Consider the following 16,516-nt stretch of genomic DNA (forward strand, 5'->3'; position numbering starts at 1 on the left):
TTAACTTACTTTAATGGACAGAATTGCGTATAGCGTGCCTCTTTGTCAGCGTGACAGCGTGCGGCGGGTGATCGAGCGGTACTAGAGACGATATAAATATTCAATGGTAACGTGATAAAGCATTTAACGATGATCGTATTTTTATTATTTTACGGTTAAGTGCTATGACTATTGATATTATGAAGTATTAAAATATTTTTTAAAGTATTTTTAAGGCAATGCTGATCCTGAAATCTGAAGAGACAAATGCGTAGGATATATTAAATAGCGTTTCAGTCGCCAGATGGCAGTAGTGCTTCGTATGACTTAAGGCCGTACACACACGGGCGACTGTATCATCTCGAATGGTACTAATTAACTTCGCTCTGGTAGAAAAGGGTAATTAATTCAAGAAATCCTATAGTTACGATCGGCCGGTAAATTTGTTTAAATAGAAAGATATGAAGCGCTAACAGTATCTAGTTTAAGAATCTACAAGAATAGAACTACAGTGGGACGTGAGACAAGGGTTCAAAGGTAATTTGTACAATTTTCTAGAAAGTACTAAGAGAATTTGTAACTAGAATTGTCTACAATACTCTTTAAAGATTTCAACTTCTAACCTAGACTAACAAGTTAAGTAGATAGGAATGGAAACGAAGGCAGAGCGATAACTTTCTATTTCATAGGACAACTGTTCTCTCGACGATCTTTATTTTACAATAGTTTTGGCACAGTTAGATATTAGAAGATATATTTATTTCTAGTGTGCGGTTTAAAGCCTAAATCACAGAACGGAAGGAGCGGTGCCGGTGTGGTGATGAAAAAATATAGTTATTTTAATTGTTTTTTTTTACAATAAATACAATCGCGTAAAAAACTAGTCTGGTGTGAGCCCAGCCGTAACATAATAATTAGCATTAATATTACAAATATCATCTAAACTCCTTCTAAGATATTTTGACATTTTAATTAGCGAAAATGTCTACATCAGCGCACTCGTACCTTTAACTCTACTTAAAAAAGTGCAATGCAATATAATTAAAATAAAATATATATGACAGGCAATGTGTGAGGCAATAAAAAAAAGGAAATAAATAAAAAGCAAAATAAGTCAATATGACCATTTAATAAAAAAAAACAAAAGTATTAAAGATTACAACAATAAGAATTCATAAAAATTAAGTACATTAGCCTAGCTTACCCTCCACCAAAGAATAGAAAACAATTATACTGGAATGTTTTTGAAATCAATTAAAATCATAGATTATTTAAAAAAAAATGTCGATTTCTGATAGGGAATAATAACCAAATATATTTCATTTTCTCATAAGTTGATTAATAAAAATATTGCACAATAAATAACATAATTAAGTACATAAATCATGAACATAATATTAAAATAAAAATGGACGTCATTGTGAGGCCTGAGGAGATCTATTTAAAAAAAATAAACATTAAATATCTAATACCTTTCGAAGTCACTTATGGCACTAAGAAAATAAAGCGGACGTTTTAAATAAAATTTAATTTATATAAATAAAACGAATTATATATTAATTAAATTGGAATGTCAATTATGTAAAATTATTTTACTTACGACTACGAGTCCAATGCTTGACGTTTGCTGCCTCTTAGATTAAACGAATACTAAACATTCCCGACATTCAAACTATAATATAACCACACACAGCGTTCTCTACTGTTAAAATTTAATCAATATCTGTTCATTAAACAAAACAATATATTATAAATTTGCTAAAACATAAAAAAAAATAAACAAAAGTTTCACTTTGGTTTAAATTTCAAAATAACAGTAGAGAACAGCTTTATGTCAAAATTGTATGTAACGAGACAATCTGCGCATGCGCAAATTAACTTTCACTACTGCTCATAGACGCGTTAGCGATACTCTCTAAGGTATGAACGATAATTCTTAAATATCAACTCTGTATATGTTCTATTCGCAATATAAATGCCATTAATAATATCGAACGTCGCCATTTAAGTATTATCGCATATCATAAGACGGTAACGGCCGTCGTGCCGGCGCACGCGAGATGGCGGCCACGTCGCCATCATCCGGTCGACGTTTAAAAACTAAACCTAGGAAACTTCGAGCCTCAGTACCGCTGCTGATACTCGTGATGCCATCTGTTGAAGTCGATGTGAAACACTACGAGCGATCCGTTCTCCAGGCCCGCGAGCAGGAACCTGCAACGCGAACACGAATATCAATCGATCCGACCCGAAGCGCGAGAAGGGAGACTGTAAATGGCAAAATGTAGAGAACGAGGTGTAGAGTGTAGAGAACGTGGAGCGCAGTATAGTGTCGAGTGTCACCTCTGGTCGTGCGAGAGCGCCAGGCTGCAGACGGGCGCGCCGGCGGGCGGGAAGGCGTAGAGCGGCGCCAGCGTGAAGGCGCGCCACACCTCCACCACGCCCGCGTCGCCCGCGCACACCAGGTACTCGCCGCAGCGGGACAGCGCCACGCACTGCGCGGGACACGCAGCCTTATTACACGGCTTAGCACCTATGCCCTCTACGTTTTCATGTGCTATAGGACTGAGTCTGCGCCCCCCACCCCCGCATCACCGATCTGCTCAGTAAGGTGTCTGGCTCCTCAGTAAGGTGACTGATGAGGGCGTTGGAAGGGTTGCATCTCAAATTTACGTATCGATTGCTTAAGAAACACCGTTTTAATGAACTAAATTAAAGGGACACTTTCTGCATCATATGATGTGGATTAACACTACAGTAGAAGGGCATAGGGCTTTGCTTTTTACTTAATTTAATCTGGGATTTATAATATAGCATATATATTATCAATGTTATAAACGAGATTGTTATTTCTATTACAAACATTAGCCGTGGTAAAGCCACTCCGACCGCCCACTGACCTGGAAGTTGTCGTTGTGCGTCTCGTGCCGGAGCCGCCTGCCGTTGAGCGTGAAGGCGGCGAGGTGTCCGCGCGCGTAGGCGACCACCACCACCCCCTCGCGGGACAGCGCCAGCTGCTGCGGGCCCGACACCCCCTCCGCCGCCGCCAGCGAGCGCAGCAGCTCGCCGAACGTCGTGTGGATCAGCACCGGCCCGTCTGCGACGTAAGGGGGAAAAGTAAAGTGGACGTCCAGGGATTAGCGCCCTAGCCGACGCCTCCCTCGAACGAATCCCGATGCGACCGACGTGACCGGGGCGACACTCACTGACGGAGGAGGAGATGACGAGGCCGAGCTCGGCCGACACGAGCACGCCGTTGAGCGGCGCGTCGTGTCCCGTCAGCGTGACGCGCGGCGCCGGCGTCTCGCCGTCGCCCACGATGCCGCCGTGCCGCGCTGACCTGCAAGCACCCGGCGGGTTACGCTCTGCACACGGGCGCCCAGTCCCCGCGCCGGCCGCCCACTCACCAGTGCCACAGCAGCACGGTGCAGTCCTCGGAGCCCGACGCGATGTAGCAGTCCGACGTGATGTTGCACTCGGAGCGCGAAACGCACGTGACGACGCCGTAGTGCCCGAATATTATTTGTACTATTTTGGCTGAAGAGAGAGAAGAGAGGATGAGAATATATCGCTTACGAAAACTTCACAAGATGAAGCGTATTCATCCAGAAAGTAACGGTACCTGTCTCGGTGGAGAAGACGCGGAAGCTGTTGTCCCAGAAGCCGGCCGCGATGAGGAAGCGCGAGTCGACGGTGGTGACGAAGCAGTTGCTGCGCGCGCGCACGCGCTGCGAGAAGTTGTCGCCGAGCTGGCGCCGCGACACCGCCGCGCCGCCCGCCGCTGCGGACACGCCGGGGCATACAGGTCGGGTCGGCCGACGTATTACGTATTGGTAGCACAGTACGGGTCTTCCGTGGTGAAAACATTTTTAAAAACCGTCAAATGAGTAACAGTATCGATTTCGGCGTGACTCACCCCACACGGGGTCCATGACGAGAGGGTGGTGCGGGGGCGGGTGGTCGGCGTGCCGGGCGGGCGCGGAGTGCACGCAGCCGCCGCCGGCCCAGCGGTGGGCGGCGAAGGCGCGCGCGGCGCTGACCGTGACGGCGGCCGGCATGGCGAGCTGCGGGTAGGTGTTGGCCGACACGTGCACCACGGCCGCGTTGGACGGCAGCTTGAGGCGCAGGCACACGTCGTCGGGCGCGGCCGCGAACATGAGCGGCGCCAGGTGCATGGTGGACGCGCGCGGCGGGTGCGGCTCGCTCAGCAGCTGCGCGGGGGTCTGGCCGAAGCTCCGGATCTGGTCCTCGATGGCGGCTCGCGTGATCGGGTCCGTTATTTGGTCCAGGCGCACGCCGCCCTCGTAGGTCAGGTAGTAGAAAACGTTGGTCGCGCGGACGGCTTCGGGTCCTGGTTAATGGACAATAGGAAGAAAACTATTAAAACCGATTTTAATCTACTACGAAAACTCAGAATGGGGGCATGTAAATGAGTGTATTGAAAGTATTTGCGAAATAAAAATCATTGAACCAGGAAAGTTTCGTTTTAGAAATATAAATCAAATTTTCATGCACTCGAATACAAACCTCTTTGTTTATAACCGAAGATCAAATCGATCCACTGATGTAACTGGCAGCTAACGAATTCAGACTCCAAGGCCATTCGATTGATCCTTACGAACTCTTCCGCAGAAGACGCCCAGGGTGGTAAGATCACATCTCCAGAAGGCGAGTCCGGGATACCCAGCTTGTATCCGGAGCTATTCACCAGCATCTCAGGTAAGAAGAAGAGTTCGGGTATCAGTTCCTGTAATATATATAATATTTTTGTGGTTACAAATTGATTCTATCTTTAAAAGTTAATTGAAAATCGGAAAATTTGTACTGTCATACATACATACATCGTAGATTTCGACAACAGACTAGTTTTTCTTTAAATAATTAACAGTACAATTAACAATTTCCATCTTAATATACCTAGTTAAATAATAAACGTAAATATATATGAATGTTATTCATATATACTTATGTTAGAATGGACCGTATACTTTGCTGAAATCTCTTCTCGTATTGTAGTTTCAAAGGATATTATATTACAGGTATTTTTTAACATAGCTTGTACTCGAAAGTCAAAGATCTGACATTGAGAATTACTTTAATAAAGTTCTGCGATGAGAAGTGACCTACACCGGCTCACATTGACTACTGATAACAAGTTAACGCCATAATTATATCCAACAATTATAATTGATGTTACAAGATGTAATGATACTACTTTAGATATAGTCCATCGGACTACTGTCTCGTTAGTATAGTGGCTAGAAATTAGGCCAACCAGAGGTCCTGGGTTCAAACTCCAGGTCGGGCAAGCAGGTCTAAGTTGCAGACCGGAGATTGGAAGTTGAAAGTGTGTACGCCACGTGCCTCGAAATCATGTAATGCCGTTGGTTCTGCGTTGGAACTCTTTCCGATCGTGTTTGGTTGCCCTCCCATCGGATTATAAGAGTGAGGAAATAGAGAGAGCACCTGTGTTTGCGCACACACTCGTACACTATAATACGTCCTATGCAGTTGGCTAGTCCCTCTTGAGATTGGCCGCCGTGGCCGAAATCGGTCAGGAGGATATAATCATTAGACATAATCCATTTTAGTTTTAATCTTACCTTTACGTCAGAGGTATCTCTTTGACAGTTTTTCCAGGAAAGTGCAATGGAAGAGAACAGTCTATTTGGATGGTCGAATTTGCCCCCGTGCAGCGCTAAGAACATTGTAGTCATCGGTTCCTGTAAATTAAGAATAACAGTGTTTTTAAGAGCCATTAAAAAAATTTAAAACCACTATTAAATCTAACGAAATCTTGTGTAATATATAATAACTTTATAAAAAATAAACACAATATATAAAATACTTTTAAGTTTTATATTTCTGATTGCGTCTAAAAGTATTTTTGCTATTATGGACGTAATTGAAGTATATATTTCTCTTGACATTTCAATTGGTATGGAATGAAAATAGTTAAACTGAGCAGACATTCTATTTCCATTTCATCCAAAAACGGTTACAATTTAACAGAGCCGTCACATCGAATCCGGCGCACGCGCACTGCATCTGTTGCGGTGCGTCGTCTCGTGCGGCGCGATTGTTTTGACGTAGCGCTGGCGTCGCGTCTAGTTAATGTTACTCGTAATTCACAACGACCGCTTTTCACTTACGCATTCCCGCAAGCTATGCTTTGATGCTAGCGAGGCATAGAGTTTATTGATGCTAAAATGTAAGAATCGCAATTAAAAACACTAATCACACTTAACACGTACTATATTATTTTATTTTATTTATCCTGAGTATTGCAAAGTGCATCAGTTATATTTGTTTCAAGAGAATGTCAATGACAAGCTTTGAAACGTTATTATATATTTAATTTACTAAATTCAAATAGTTTCATTAGATAGTTTAGTAGAATTCGTGTCGACTAAACTAATTCGAAGTGGATTTGTACAATTAATTAAACATTGTACCTATATATGTTCGTTGTCAAAAAATTTATTGTATTTAGAGATAATTTATTGTATTTTATTTCAACTTATGGACTGCTGCACAACCGTAACATATCTATATTGTAACTCTATGTAAAAGGAGCTTATCTTGAACAAACGTGCACATTGTCAGCCCTGTTAAATGTTTATGGCAGTTATTAGTGTATACATTAATAAATTAACATCTTAAATATTTATCTTTACTAATATTATAGAGGTAAAGTATGTGAGGTCGTAGGGGGTAACCTCTGGATCTACTTAACCGATTTTGAAAAGACTTTTTCGTAGTAGTGGGATTTGCAAAGTAACTCGGAGAAAAAAAAGGTCGAACGAAAACGTTTCTTACGTACACGGCCTTAACGATGAGAGATATATTTTATTATAGATTGAGTTCTAGAGAAAAGTTGTATTTAAGTCACATAAAGTAGTTTTTTATTTAAAAAAAATAAATCGTTACGTTATGTTTATTGGTCATATTATCAACAATTATGAATTCTTATCAAAATAAGTAAGCTTATCGTCTCAACTGTTCAAAACAAAATACTTTTTCCTTTTACTGCATATAATTTGGACCAATTATGGTTGGTTTTTGGTTGCATAGTTTAAGAGATAATTTAAAATATTAAATACGCGCGACAATTTTACTAATGTTCGGCACATCGATCACAAGTAAAAATGTTTACCGCCCATCGAAGAGGGCTCGGGTCAGCTACTTCTTGATATTTTACTAAATAACTATGTATAAATTGTTAACAATTACACTACAGTAATACACTTAATTAACAGTATTTACTGTGAAGACATTTTCAGTTGCAAGTAACATTATCGGAATATAATTTCGTTCAGTAGGAATAGTTATCAAGTTATTGAAATTTTAATAGCTTTTATTTACGAGTAGGTACTTAATTGGGTACGGCACATAAATCAAAGCTCTTTGTGACGGAGCGTGGGGGCTCGGTGTGAAAGTGAACGAATGTTGCATTTCTCGAATATATATCATGCGTGTGAGACACACTTCATTATGTTTCTTAATTTCAGTACACGCGTGTTTACGAAGACGTGGTGTGATTCGCAGAGGGCGCCATTATTAGTTTAGTTTTATATAAATATTAAGCACGAAAGGTTATAATTCGTGACATAGTCATTGTTGTTGCGATCTATGATTCAGCGGACACAGTCATTTTATTGCTGTTTAAAATTAGACAATTGCTATGTTTTGTATAAATATTTCAGTCTGTATAATGAAGTATGTTACAGCTCCGTAGCGATAGATGGCGCTGATTGAATATGTCACATTTCTGTATTGCACTGTGAAACAACAATTGAAAAGTCCCCGACTAGCGACGTCACGCAATCGGTAGTGATATTAACTCGCTGTGCTACGAGCCGAAGCGCTTCCACCTCACCTACTACATCCTGATCCAAGGTGCGATCTCATAGGAGACACCAGGATGGACGTAACTCGAAACCAGTGAAGGCTCTAACAGTATACAATAAGAAAAAAAAATTAAAGTGAAAAAATAATAGTTGTATGAACAGTGGAAAGCACTTCCTTAGTTTAATTTGCCATTTGATCCCCCGATATTACTTCTTTGTCTCCTCTCATTGCAGGGTACAATGTCAGACCGAGGGCAATCTGACATTAAGATTGTCGGAGAATACGGTAATATCTAAATAATATTTTATTAAAATAGTTTAGATTTCATTGGTATTCAAATATATTTACCTACCAGTCATGTGTATGACATGATACGAACATTGTTTCCTGACGTAAGTGTTATCAAAGTTTGAACTGTATGTATTACATTGACGCGATATATCGTCATGCATCGTTTGATAATATTATTATACATTGTTAAGTTGTAATAATATATATCATACGGTACATTCTACAGTTTTAAGATAATGTCTCATAAATATTGTATGATAAACACTAATAATGGAAATATGTATAATTTAATAAATTAAACGCATTAAACAGCTACCACTACGCCCGAACCTTTCTGAGTCGCCTTAATGGCGCATCGGGAGTGTTTTATTAAGACAATCCGATTCTAAATCGGGTTGAAGTGCCATGAAGTCATTACGAGGCAAAAAGGGACGAACGAGTGAAAATAATTAACACATTATATCGAGCTAATATTCGCTTCAGTCACGTAAACCACGAGTTGTGTCACGCTTTCAGAAAGAGTGATTTCTTGATTGTACAAGAGGGCTACAAGAAGTACTAGGAGGAGGGAAAACGCGCAAAGGCGTCTCAGAGCATTTTTATAAAAATCTATTATTGTATAATTCACTTTTCTCGCAAAGGATGAACCCTTTGATTTCAAATCGATAAGGAAATCGTGACCAAGTACTAAGAATGAATTATAAGAAACACAGGAGAGCTATCTAACTAGTCAATAGTAGTATTGTTACATTAGTCATATATGTATACATTGCCAATATATTATACACAGTATATTATATATTTTTTTAGCTTTGCTTATTTACCGTACCGTTTAACAATAATTTTCAGTGAGAAAGGAATGGCAAGGATTTCCTAATTAATTGAATAACAACAGGCGTGACATATCTAAGTGACATACTCTAAGAAGTTAAATATTTAGAGCAAGTAAAATGACTCACAATGCGCACGAGCCAGTTGAGCACGAACGCTGCTGTGGAGTAGTGGGTTCCGTAGTGGAAGGGAGGCGTCGACTCATGCTCCCACGTGTTGTAGCGCTCTTCGAAGTAAGCACGACGACTCGGATTCAGAGCTCCAATTGGCTGTTGGTCGTAAAAAAAAATGTTATCGTTCTCTTTTTAAATGTAATTAGTAACAGCCTGTGAAAATCCAATGCAGGTCGGTGGAATACACATGTGGCAGAATTTCAATGTAATGATTGTTGGCTTGGCATCTTTTTAAAAACGAAAAAAAATATCATTTAAACTGATATTACGCATGTTACGCTATTTACAATGTAGTAAGTAATGTCATGAATAAATTATGTCGAAATTGTAATGAAATTCTTTGATAATGCATTTCAGTGTCCAAATTGTAAGTTATGACATATATAACAAAGGTTATATACCTTAATATTGGCAATACACAAGAATTTAAGGCGTCAGTTTATACATATATTTATCACACAAAATTTTACTTATAGTTAAAATCAGCATTAAAACAAATTTTGTAGTTTATATTACTACCAGTTAAATAAAGTAAAACATACCTTAGATAAGTCCCTGTAATTCGATGGTTGACTGAGATCCAATTCTTCGCTCTCGTAGTTGGTGAGCACCCATGGAAACACCGGGTACTGATTCAGATCATTGTACGTACGACCTGAGAATAAGTAAGTAAAGTAAGTAAGTAACAGCCTGTGCATGTCCCACTGCTGGGTTAAGGTCTCCTCTCCTTTTTTTTGAGGAAAAGATTTGAAGCTGATTCCACCACGCTGCTCCAATACGGGTTAGTGGAATACACATATGGCAGAATTAGACACATGATGGTTTTCTCACGATGTTTTCCTTCATTGTCAAGCACGAGATGAATTATAAACACAAATGGCCTAGTGTTTAGAGTCTGAATCTTAACTGATGATTGTGCGTTCAGACCCGGGCAAGAACCACTGAATTTGCGTTTATAATTCTGAGAATATAATTTGCAATATTTAAATACATATATATATACTAATACATATAATAAAACTATAACATAGACTTAAACAGAGATTAAACATGTATTACAAAAAAAAAAACTAAAATAAAATATCCCTATTATTAAAATAGAGAACATTTAAAAACAATGTTGGTTTATTAGTCTGATTATGTACGTTAAGTATATACAAATTTGTCACCGTAAAATAGTATGGACATTTTAGTTTATAATAAACGTGGCCAAATTGTAAACTGTATAGGGAAGTTGAGTTACATTATAACACACACAACTGAAATTTTTTTTTTTATTGATTTCGCTGAAAGAAACTTATTTATGAGTTCTCCTACATGAAATCCGTGTCACCTACACGGAATACCTACTAAAAAGCAGCGGGACCAACTCGGCAGTGGGTGTGACGTGGGGTGGCGTGACTGCTTGCGCAAACATAGTGGCGACATAAGCGAAAGATTATAAACTGTCCAAATTTGTTACGATTTATTTTGAACTGGATGCTCCGCTCACGAGTTAACAATATATCTAGATTTATTATAAAATATTAATTTTTACGATGACATATGTACATAACAGTGACCGTCCGTTTGTTCTAAAAAGTATTTTATATAAAAGAATTGTACGACAATAACGTTTATATACATTCGGCTAAAATATCACGCAAATGCCAGAGGTCGTCGTCGTGTAATGTTATATCCATATAATATAGATCATAGAACATCTATGTCACTTTTTTATTTTTTACTTTAAAGGTAACCGACGGGCCAATGCCCGGACATTGGCGATGTAAGAATATTAACCATTCCAACGACACAGCGCCATCTCCCTGGGGAAATTAAATGTTATGTTCCTTGTGCCTGTTTACCCTGGCTCACTGACCCCTCAAATCGAAACGCAATAATACCTAAGTATTGATGTTTAGCGATAGAATAGCTTGTGAGTGGGTGGTACCTACCCAGACGGGCTTGCACGAAGTCCGTTTATTATACGAATAAGTGATATTATTATGCGACAAAAAAATTATATAACTTTTATGAGCTATGACTATTTGACAAAATAGTTTGTCGGCTATTGCATGAAAACTGTTACATAAGCGTTAATACATAAGAATACATCATTATGTACATACAACAATACATTGGGTAAAAAAATAAAATCTAAATAGGCACTTTAGAATCGTCATTTTACATGGTTATATTAAAATGTAACGCTACTATGGGTTCGCTATGTAAACGAACCGACATGAAACATCACAGAATTATATTGAATAATTATAAGAGAAGGATCTCAGAAGTCAAAAAAATTCATAATCAAAGGCAATTCGAGTCTCGGATATGTTTCTCCTAGTATATACATAATATTTTTAAGATTGCCCTGATCTTAAAAATATTATGTATATTGAATATTGAAGCCTAATTTTGTAACATATATGACTTTATACATGATACAAAATTAGGCTACAATACTGCCCCGATCATAGATAGAGTTACTCAAAGATTTTTTTTTAATTTCCGTTTTTTTTTAAACTCAATCGCAAACTAAATGTGAGAGTGAAAACTAAAAGTATTATAAATAGTTTACCGCAATGTGATATACAAGAATTCCTTAAGTGCTACACTTAGATTACACATAGATCGTAACGATTCGTTTATTATTTAAAGAATCAATGTAGCTACAAATTTACGCCCGCCCGTACGTGGACTTAGAGGTCCAAGGTCCCACTGGTGGAAGGGCTTTGTGCAAGCTCGTCTGGGTAAGTACCACCCACTCATCAGATATTCTACCGCAAAACAGCAGTACTTGGTATTGTTGTGTTCCGGTTTTAAGGGTGAGTGAGCCAGTGTAATTACAGGAATAAGGGACATGATATCTTAGTTCCCAAGGTTGGTGGCGTATTGGCGATGCCGCTTGCATTGCATGGTTAGCATTTCTTACAATGCCAATGACTATGGGCGTTGGTGACCACTTACCATCAGGTGGCCCATTTGCTCGTCCGCCAAACTATAATATAAAATAAAAAAGGTTCTTTAACATATGAGGCCCCACCCATTTCTAAGCGGTTAGAGTAAATTATACTATTTTTGAATGGGTGGACTGGCCATGAATCCAGGCATGAATTTTAGCAATTTTGATTACATAATATTATTTACGTACACTGAGAACTTAAATAAGTATAACAAAACAAAATTAAATTGTAAGTGAATTGCGATTTTATTTTTTTCACCGATAATAGAGCACGTGCCGCTTCGCGGTCGAGGTGTGTAATAGCTATTATACAAATCATGATCGCGTGGAGTGGTGGCTAGCTAGAATGCTAGCAGCATTTCGCCGCTGAATCGCATTTCCGATTCTCTGAGCTAAAAATGAAGTAACACTTCAATTGTCAACAGTCAGTCACCTTTAAATTTGTAGCTTTCTTATATTTTAATATAAAATCTTTATATTAATTACATATAGACAAATATATTACTTATATATAAAATTCTTCAAACGATTCGTCTGTTAGTAAATTAGTAAAAAATAAAGCAATTTCGTACATTATGTTAATCATATAATAATTAATATATAAATTCACTTAATACTTATTCAATACCTTCTCCTCAAAAAGGGAGAGGAGGCCTTAGCCCAGCAGTGGGACATTAACAGGCTGTTACTGTACTGTACTGTATATAAATTCAAAGAAAAAATGATTTATTATTTAAGTATTATTAAAAATATCAAGGTTTTTATTAATTAACAAATGATCGATCGTAAAGTAATTGGTTATTATTGCCATCAGTTACATAATGCGGCACGTCACGGTTTTCCACTATTAGTGGAGGTCGAGAGAAATCCGACCTATAAAATGATAACCTATGCTTTGCAATGGATATCACATGGATATCACATGGATATATATATTTAGGTATATCATAAAGCCCAGGAACTAACGATCCGAATTGAATAAATGTGAAGTGAAAACAGTTGTACAAAGAAAACTTTTGCAATTTTGGATGAAACTGGGTAATGTAAGCGTCATATACATTACAACAAAATAAATAAAATAAATAGCACTGTTAAAATATGAAATATTTGTGTTTCTTCGTGTATAAGAGATTTTGTATTGCTTTTGGTATACAATGATAATCGACACAGTTCTGTTTTCCGTGCCTTGGTGTACGTAACTTTATATTATTTTTATTGAGTTTAAATCTGCGTCCTGCATGTTTTTAATGCCAAGAGTTGTATTTATTAACATAAAACTACGTATTTAAAATCTTTGGCGTAAAGTATAATCGATACTTAAACTTAATTCGATTGCAATCTCGTGCACTTTGCCCGACACGAGATGTTTGTGTTAGTTAAATAATGGCCACTTATCGAACGATGTCCCACTGTAAGCCCATTGTAGTTTTCACGTGACCGCTTCTACTTTTCCCATCTGATAGTCAGGCGAGGCATTCGTCAAACGATTGTCTACTTTCGCGGTCGTTTGGACCACGCCTTAAACTTAAAAAAAAAAGAAACAGTGAAAGTGTTTTCAAACGAAAGTAAACTTTTCAACCGAAATACAGATAACAGCGCATTGTGATTGCTATGACGTTTGTTTTGCGCGCGAAATCTGTTCCTTATTTATCTGTGGTGTGGTGATCAATAATAGTGATGCGAGCCCGCGTTGTTGAAATGTTAAAGAGGTAAGGTAAACAAAGTCAGCTGGTAAAGTAAATAAAGGAAAAAGGTTTTAAGATGTGTTTTTGCGACTATTGTTCGCGAATTTAGCACGCGATGTTTCATGTCACTGACCTTCTGACAATAATCTCTCGAACACGGATAGTGATAATTATTTGTAATTTGAGGTGTGCAATTACTTATTATTTACGATTGAGTATTTATTGTATTTTTCACACAAGGCAAATTAATATACAAAGTCGATAGTTTTATTTTTAAATTTAAAAAATAAAATTCAACACAAATCGATTATCGATTACTTTAAACGATCAATTTTATATTTTAAATAAAATAAAATAAATCGTCTCATTTGACATTTCGGTTTACTTTATACAAATTGTTTAAGTAAAATCACACACAGTAACACAACATCGAATATTCTATATTCATGTAATTATTGAAACTACGTTAGACTTCAACATGACAGCTTCATTTAAATTTATATTAGGTAGACGAAGAGGTTATCAACATGATGTTGATACGTGCAAAATTTATTGTTAAAATATTACCGTGACTTTCAAATTGTGAATATCTATTTTCTATAATACAATTTCATTTCTGAAAATATTGTACAATTTCGCATTCCTTAATCCATGTTTTTCAATATAATCAGCATTTTATGTAAATATTATTATTAAGCTATAAATGATTAAGTAATTAAGGTCGTTCTTATTATTTCTATTTTATTATATAGGTAGGCGGACGAGTCATCTAATGGTAAGTTGACACCAACACCCATAGATATTGGCGAAGTAAGAAATAATAACCATTAATATATATACAATAATAAATAAGTCTACTCAACATCATATACGGTCAATATACGAATTTTCAGAAAACTGGTCACCATGTCACAACCCACCACAATGGGTACATTTCCTTGAGATCATATCGAGGACAATTCTAAACAGACCAGAACGGTTTATTGGCAAATACGTCAAGAAATGGCATGGAAGGGATTATGAAATTCTAAATCAATCGAGCACTCACAATTGGGCTCTATTGAGTAAGTTTTAACGTAGAAGCTATTAAGCCTAATAAATAGTAGTCGTTAATTTATATTTCAATGGAAGTCGAGAAATACAAGGATTGTTACAATAAGAAATACAGTATATAAATAAATGTATTATTCTTTATATTTTATCATTGTTCGTCACTCATGTACTCTGAGTAAATGATAATGCACGTAAAGTAGTGTATGTTTAGTTTATAACTTATAACAATAATCGCAGTGCAACTATTGAATGCGCCACTTATAACTCATCGCACCATCCGACGCTTCACATTGGTTATAATCGGTCTCTTACATAAGGTTATTGAACCGTTGTAATTATAAGTACAGTAACAGCATATTCATGTTCCACAGCTGGGTAAACGCTTGTCTCCTCTTGAGGAGAAGTGAAGATGTTTTCCATTACAAGATTAATTAACACAAAATAAGTATATGGTGAATCAGAGGTGTTTCTCGGGTTTGAACCCGCGACTCGGTTAAGATTCATTTGTCATAGCCACTGGACCATCACAGCGCCATAGCCACAACTAAATCCCGCATCTCACGATTAAAAGTTTAGTGATTTTGTATTTTGTTATTGTGTTTTGTTGTTAATTACGATCAGTAACTATTGTACGTGATGCGTGTGTTCCATTTGTACTTTGAAAAACTTTATTTTTCATATTATATTACGTACGAAGTTAATGATTATATAATTTTAGTATTAGTAAAAATTAGTCGGTTATCAAATTTTATTACTAAAATTTTATAATTATTAACTTCCTAAACTATTACCGTAATACCAAAATCTGCGTTGGGAAAAGTGCGTCATTTGCATAACTTATTAGTATGTCCTCAAATGTCACGACCATCGACAACAAGACATCTCTTTACATTCCACGTTCCTTTGTTACTTGTATTCTATCTCGTCTTCGCGATAAGTTTGTTGTTCAGCGAGAGCTGTTGCATTGTTTGTTACATAAACACGGTTCCTTACGTTGTCGTCATGACGCTGATGCGATGCGGCGCAATTAGTACATTACCGATATTACGTCCGCGGACATTCAAAACGTCGAGTTCCTCATTAATAAAGCAAATTATCCGTTCAGACAATTCTACGGTTTTCGGGGTCGTTTTGTTCGTTATTAAATTGATTATTAGCTTTGATGAACGATAGATTGACACATTAATAGTCGTTTTATTTCATTTTAAGGCTATATAATTGTGTTATAAACTTAGTTTCTTTCGACGGTTCTTCTCAGGGCTGTTTCTTTTCCGAACCGGTGGTAGTTTCTAGTTTGACTATCAATAAGCAAGTGTAATGCTTTAATGTTGAATAAAGTATTTTGATTTTGAGACAGTGCTAGGCGCGGTAGGAGTTTCGATTTCATTCTTAATACAATTAATTTTATCAAAAATCAGCGGTTCCAATTAACACATATAGATTACTATATAAAAACTAAAGTCCGGCCGCTGACAGAATGCGGTCCTGATGTGTCAGTCGGTCATGACCTGGTGACTAGGGATACACTACAAATATAAACAGTTGACATAACCTTGTAATTATTGTATTTATAATCAAAAGTAGGGCAAAATATATATTTTCAATATTGTAGGTTAACGTAATGATAGTTTTTAATGATATTATTCGTTAGTAGGGCAAAAAGAGTCGTATATGTATTTTTTGAAATTTATTCGCCACACCAAAGT

General features: G+C 37.4%; 2 protein-coding genes across 3 annotated transcripts in view; one reads left to right on the forward strand and one right to left on the reverse strand.

Annotated features, from left to right (window-relative positions):
* Positions 1–16,516, forward strand: part of LOC126776882 (Krueppel homolog 2) — a 92,861-nt gene that overhangs the window by 24,707 nt on the left and 51,638 nt on the right. The gene's annotated exons all lie outside the window — the stretch shown is intronic.
* LOC126776724 (neurobeachin) overlaps positions 1,074–16,516 on the reverse strand; it is a 474,955-nt gene continuing 459,512 nt past the window's right edge. For both annotated transcript variants that reach the window (XM_050499418.1, XM_050499416.1), the window contains 11 exons: positions 9,668–9,780; positions 9,081–9,221; positions 5,583–5,702; positions 4,507–4,726; positions 3,896–4,330; positions 3,602–3,760; positions 3,387–3,516; positions 3,186–3,319; positions 2,880–3,076; positions 2,323–2,474; positions 1,074–2,193 (listed from right to left, as the gene is read on the reverse strand). In XM_050499418.1, the coding sequence (XP_050355375.1) occupies positions 2,103–2,193; positions 2,323–2,474; positions 2,880–3,076; positions 3,186–3,319; positions 3,387–3,516; positions 3,602–3,760; positions 3,896–4,330; positions 4,507–4,726; positions 5,583–5,702; positions 9,081–9,221; positions 9,668–9,780 (1,892 nt within the window). In that variant the 3' untranslated portion in view covers positions 1,074–2,102. The remainder of the gene's footprint in view (positions 2,194–2,322; positions 2,475–2,879; positions 3,077–3,185; positions 3,320–3,386; positions 3,517–3,601; positions 3,761–3,895; positions 4,331–4,506; positions 4,727–5,582; positions 5,703–9,080; positions 9,222–9,667; positions 9,781–16,516) is intronic.

The sequence above is a fragment of the Nymphalis io genome, chromosome 21, assembly GCF_905147045.1.
Source record: "Nymphalis io chromosome 21, ilAglIoxx1.1, whole genome shotgun sequence".
Classification (NCBI taxonomy): Eukaryota; Metazoa; Arthropoda; class Insecta; order Lepidoptera; family Nymphalidae; genus Nymphalis; species Nymphalis io.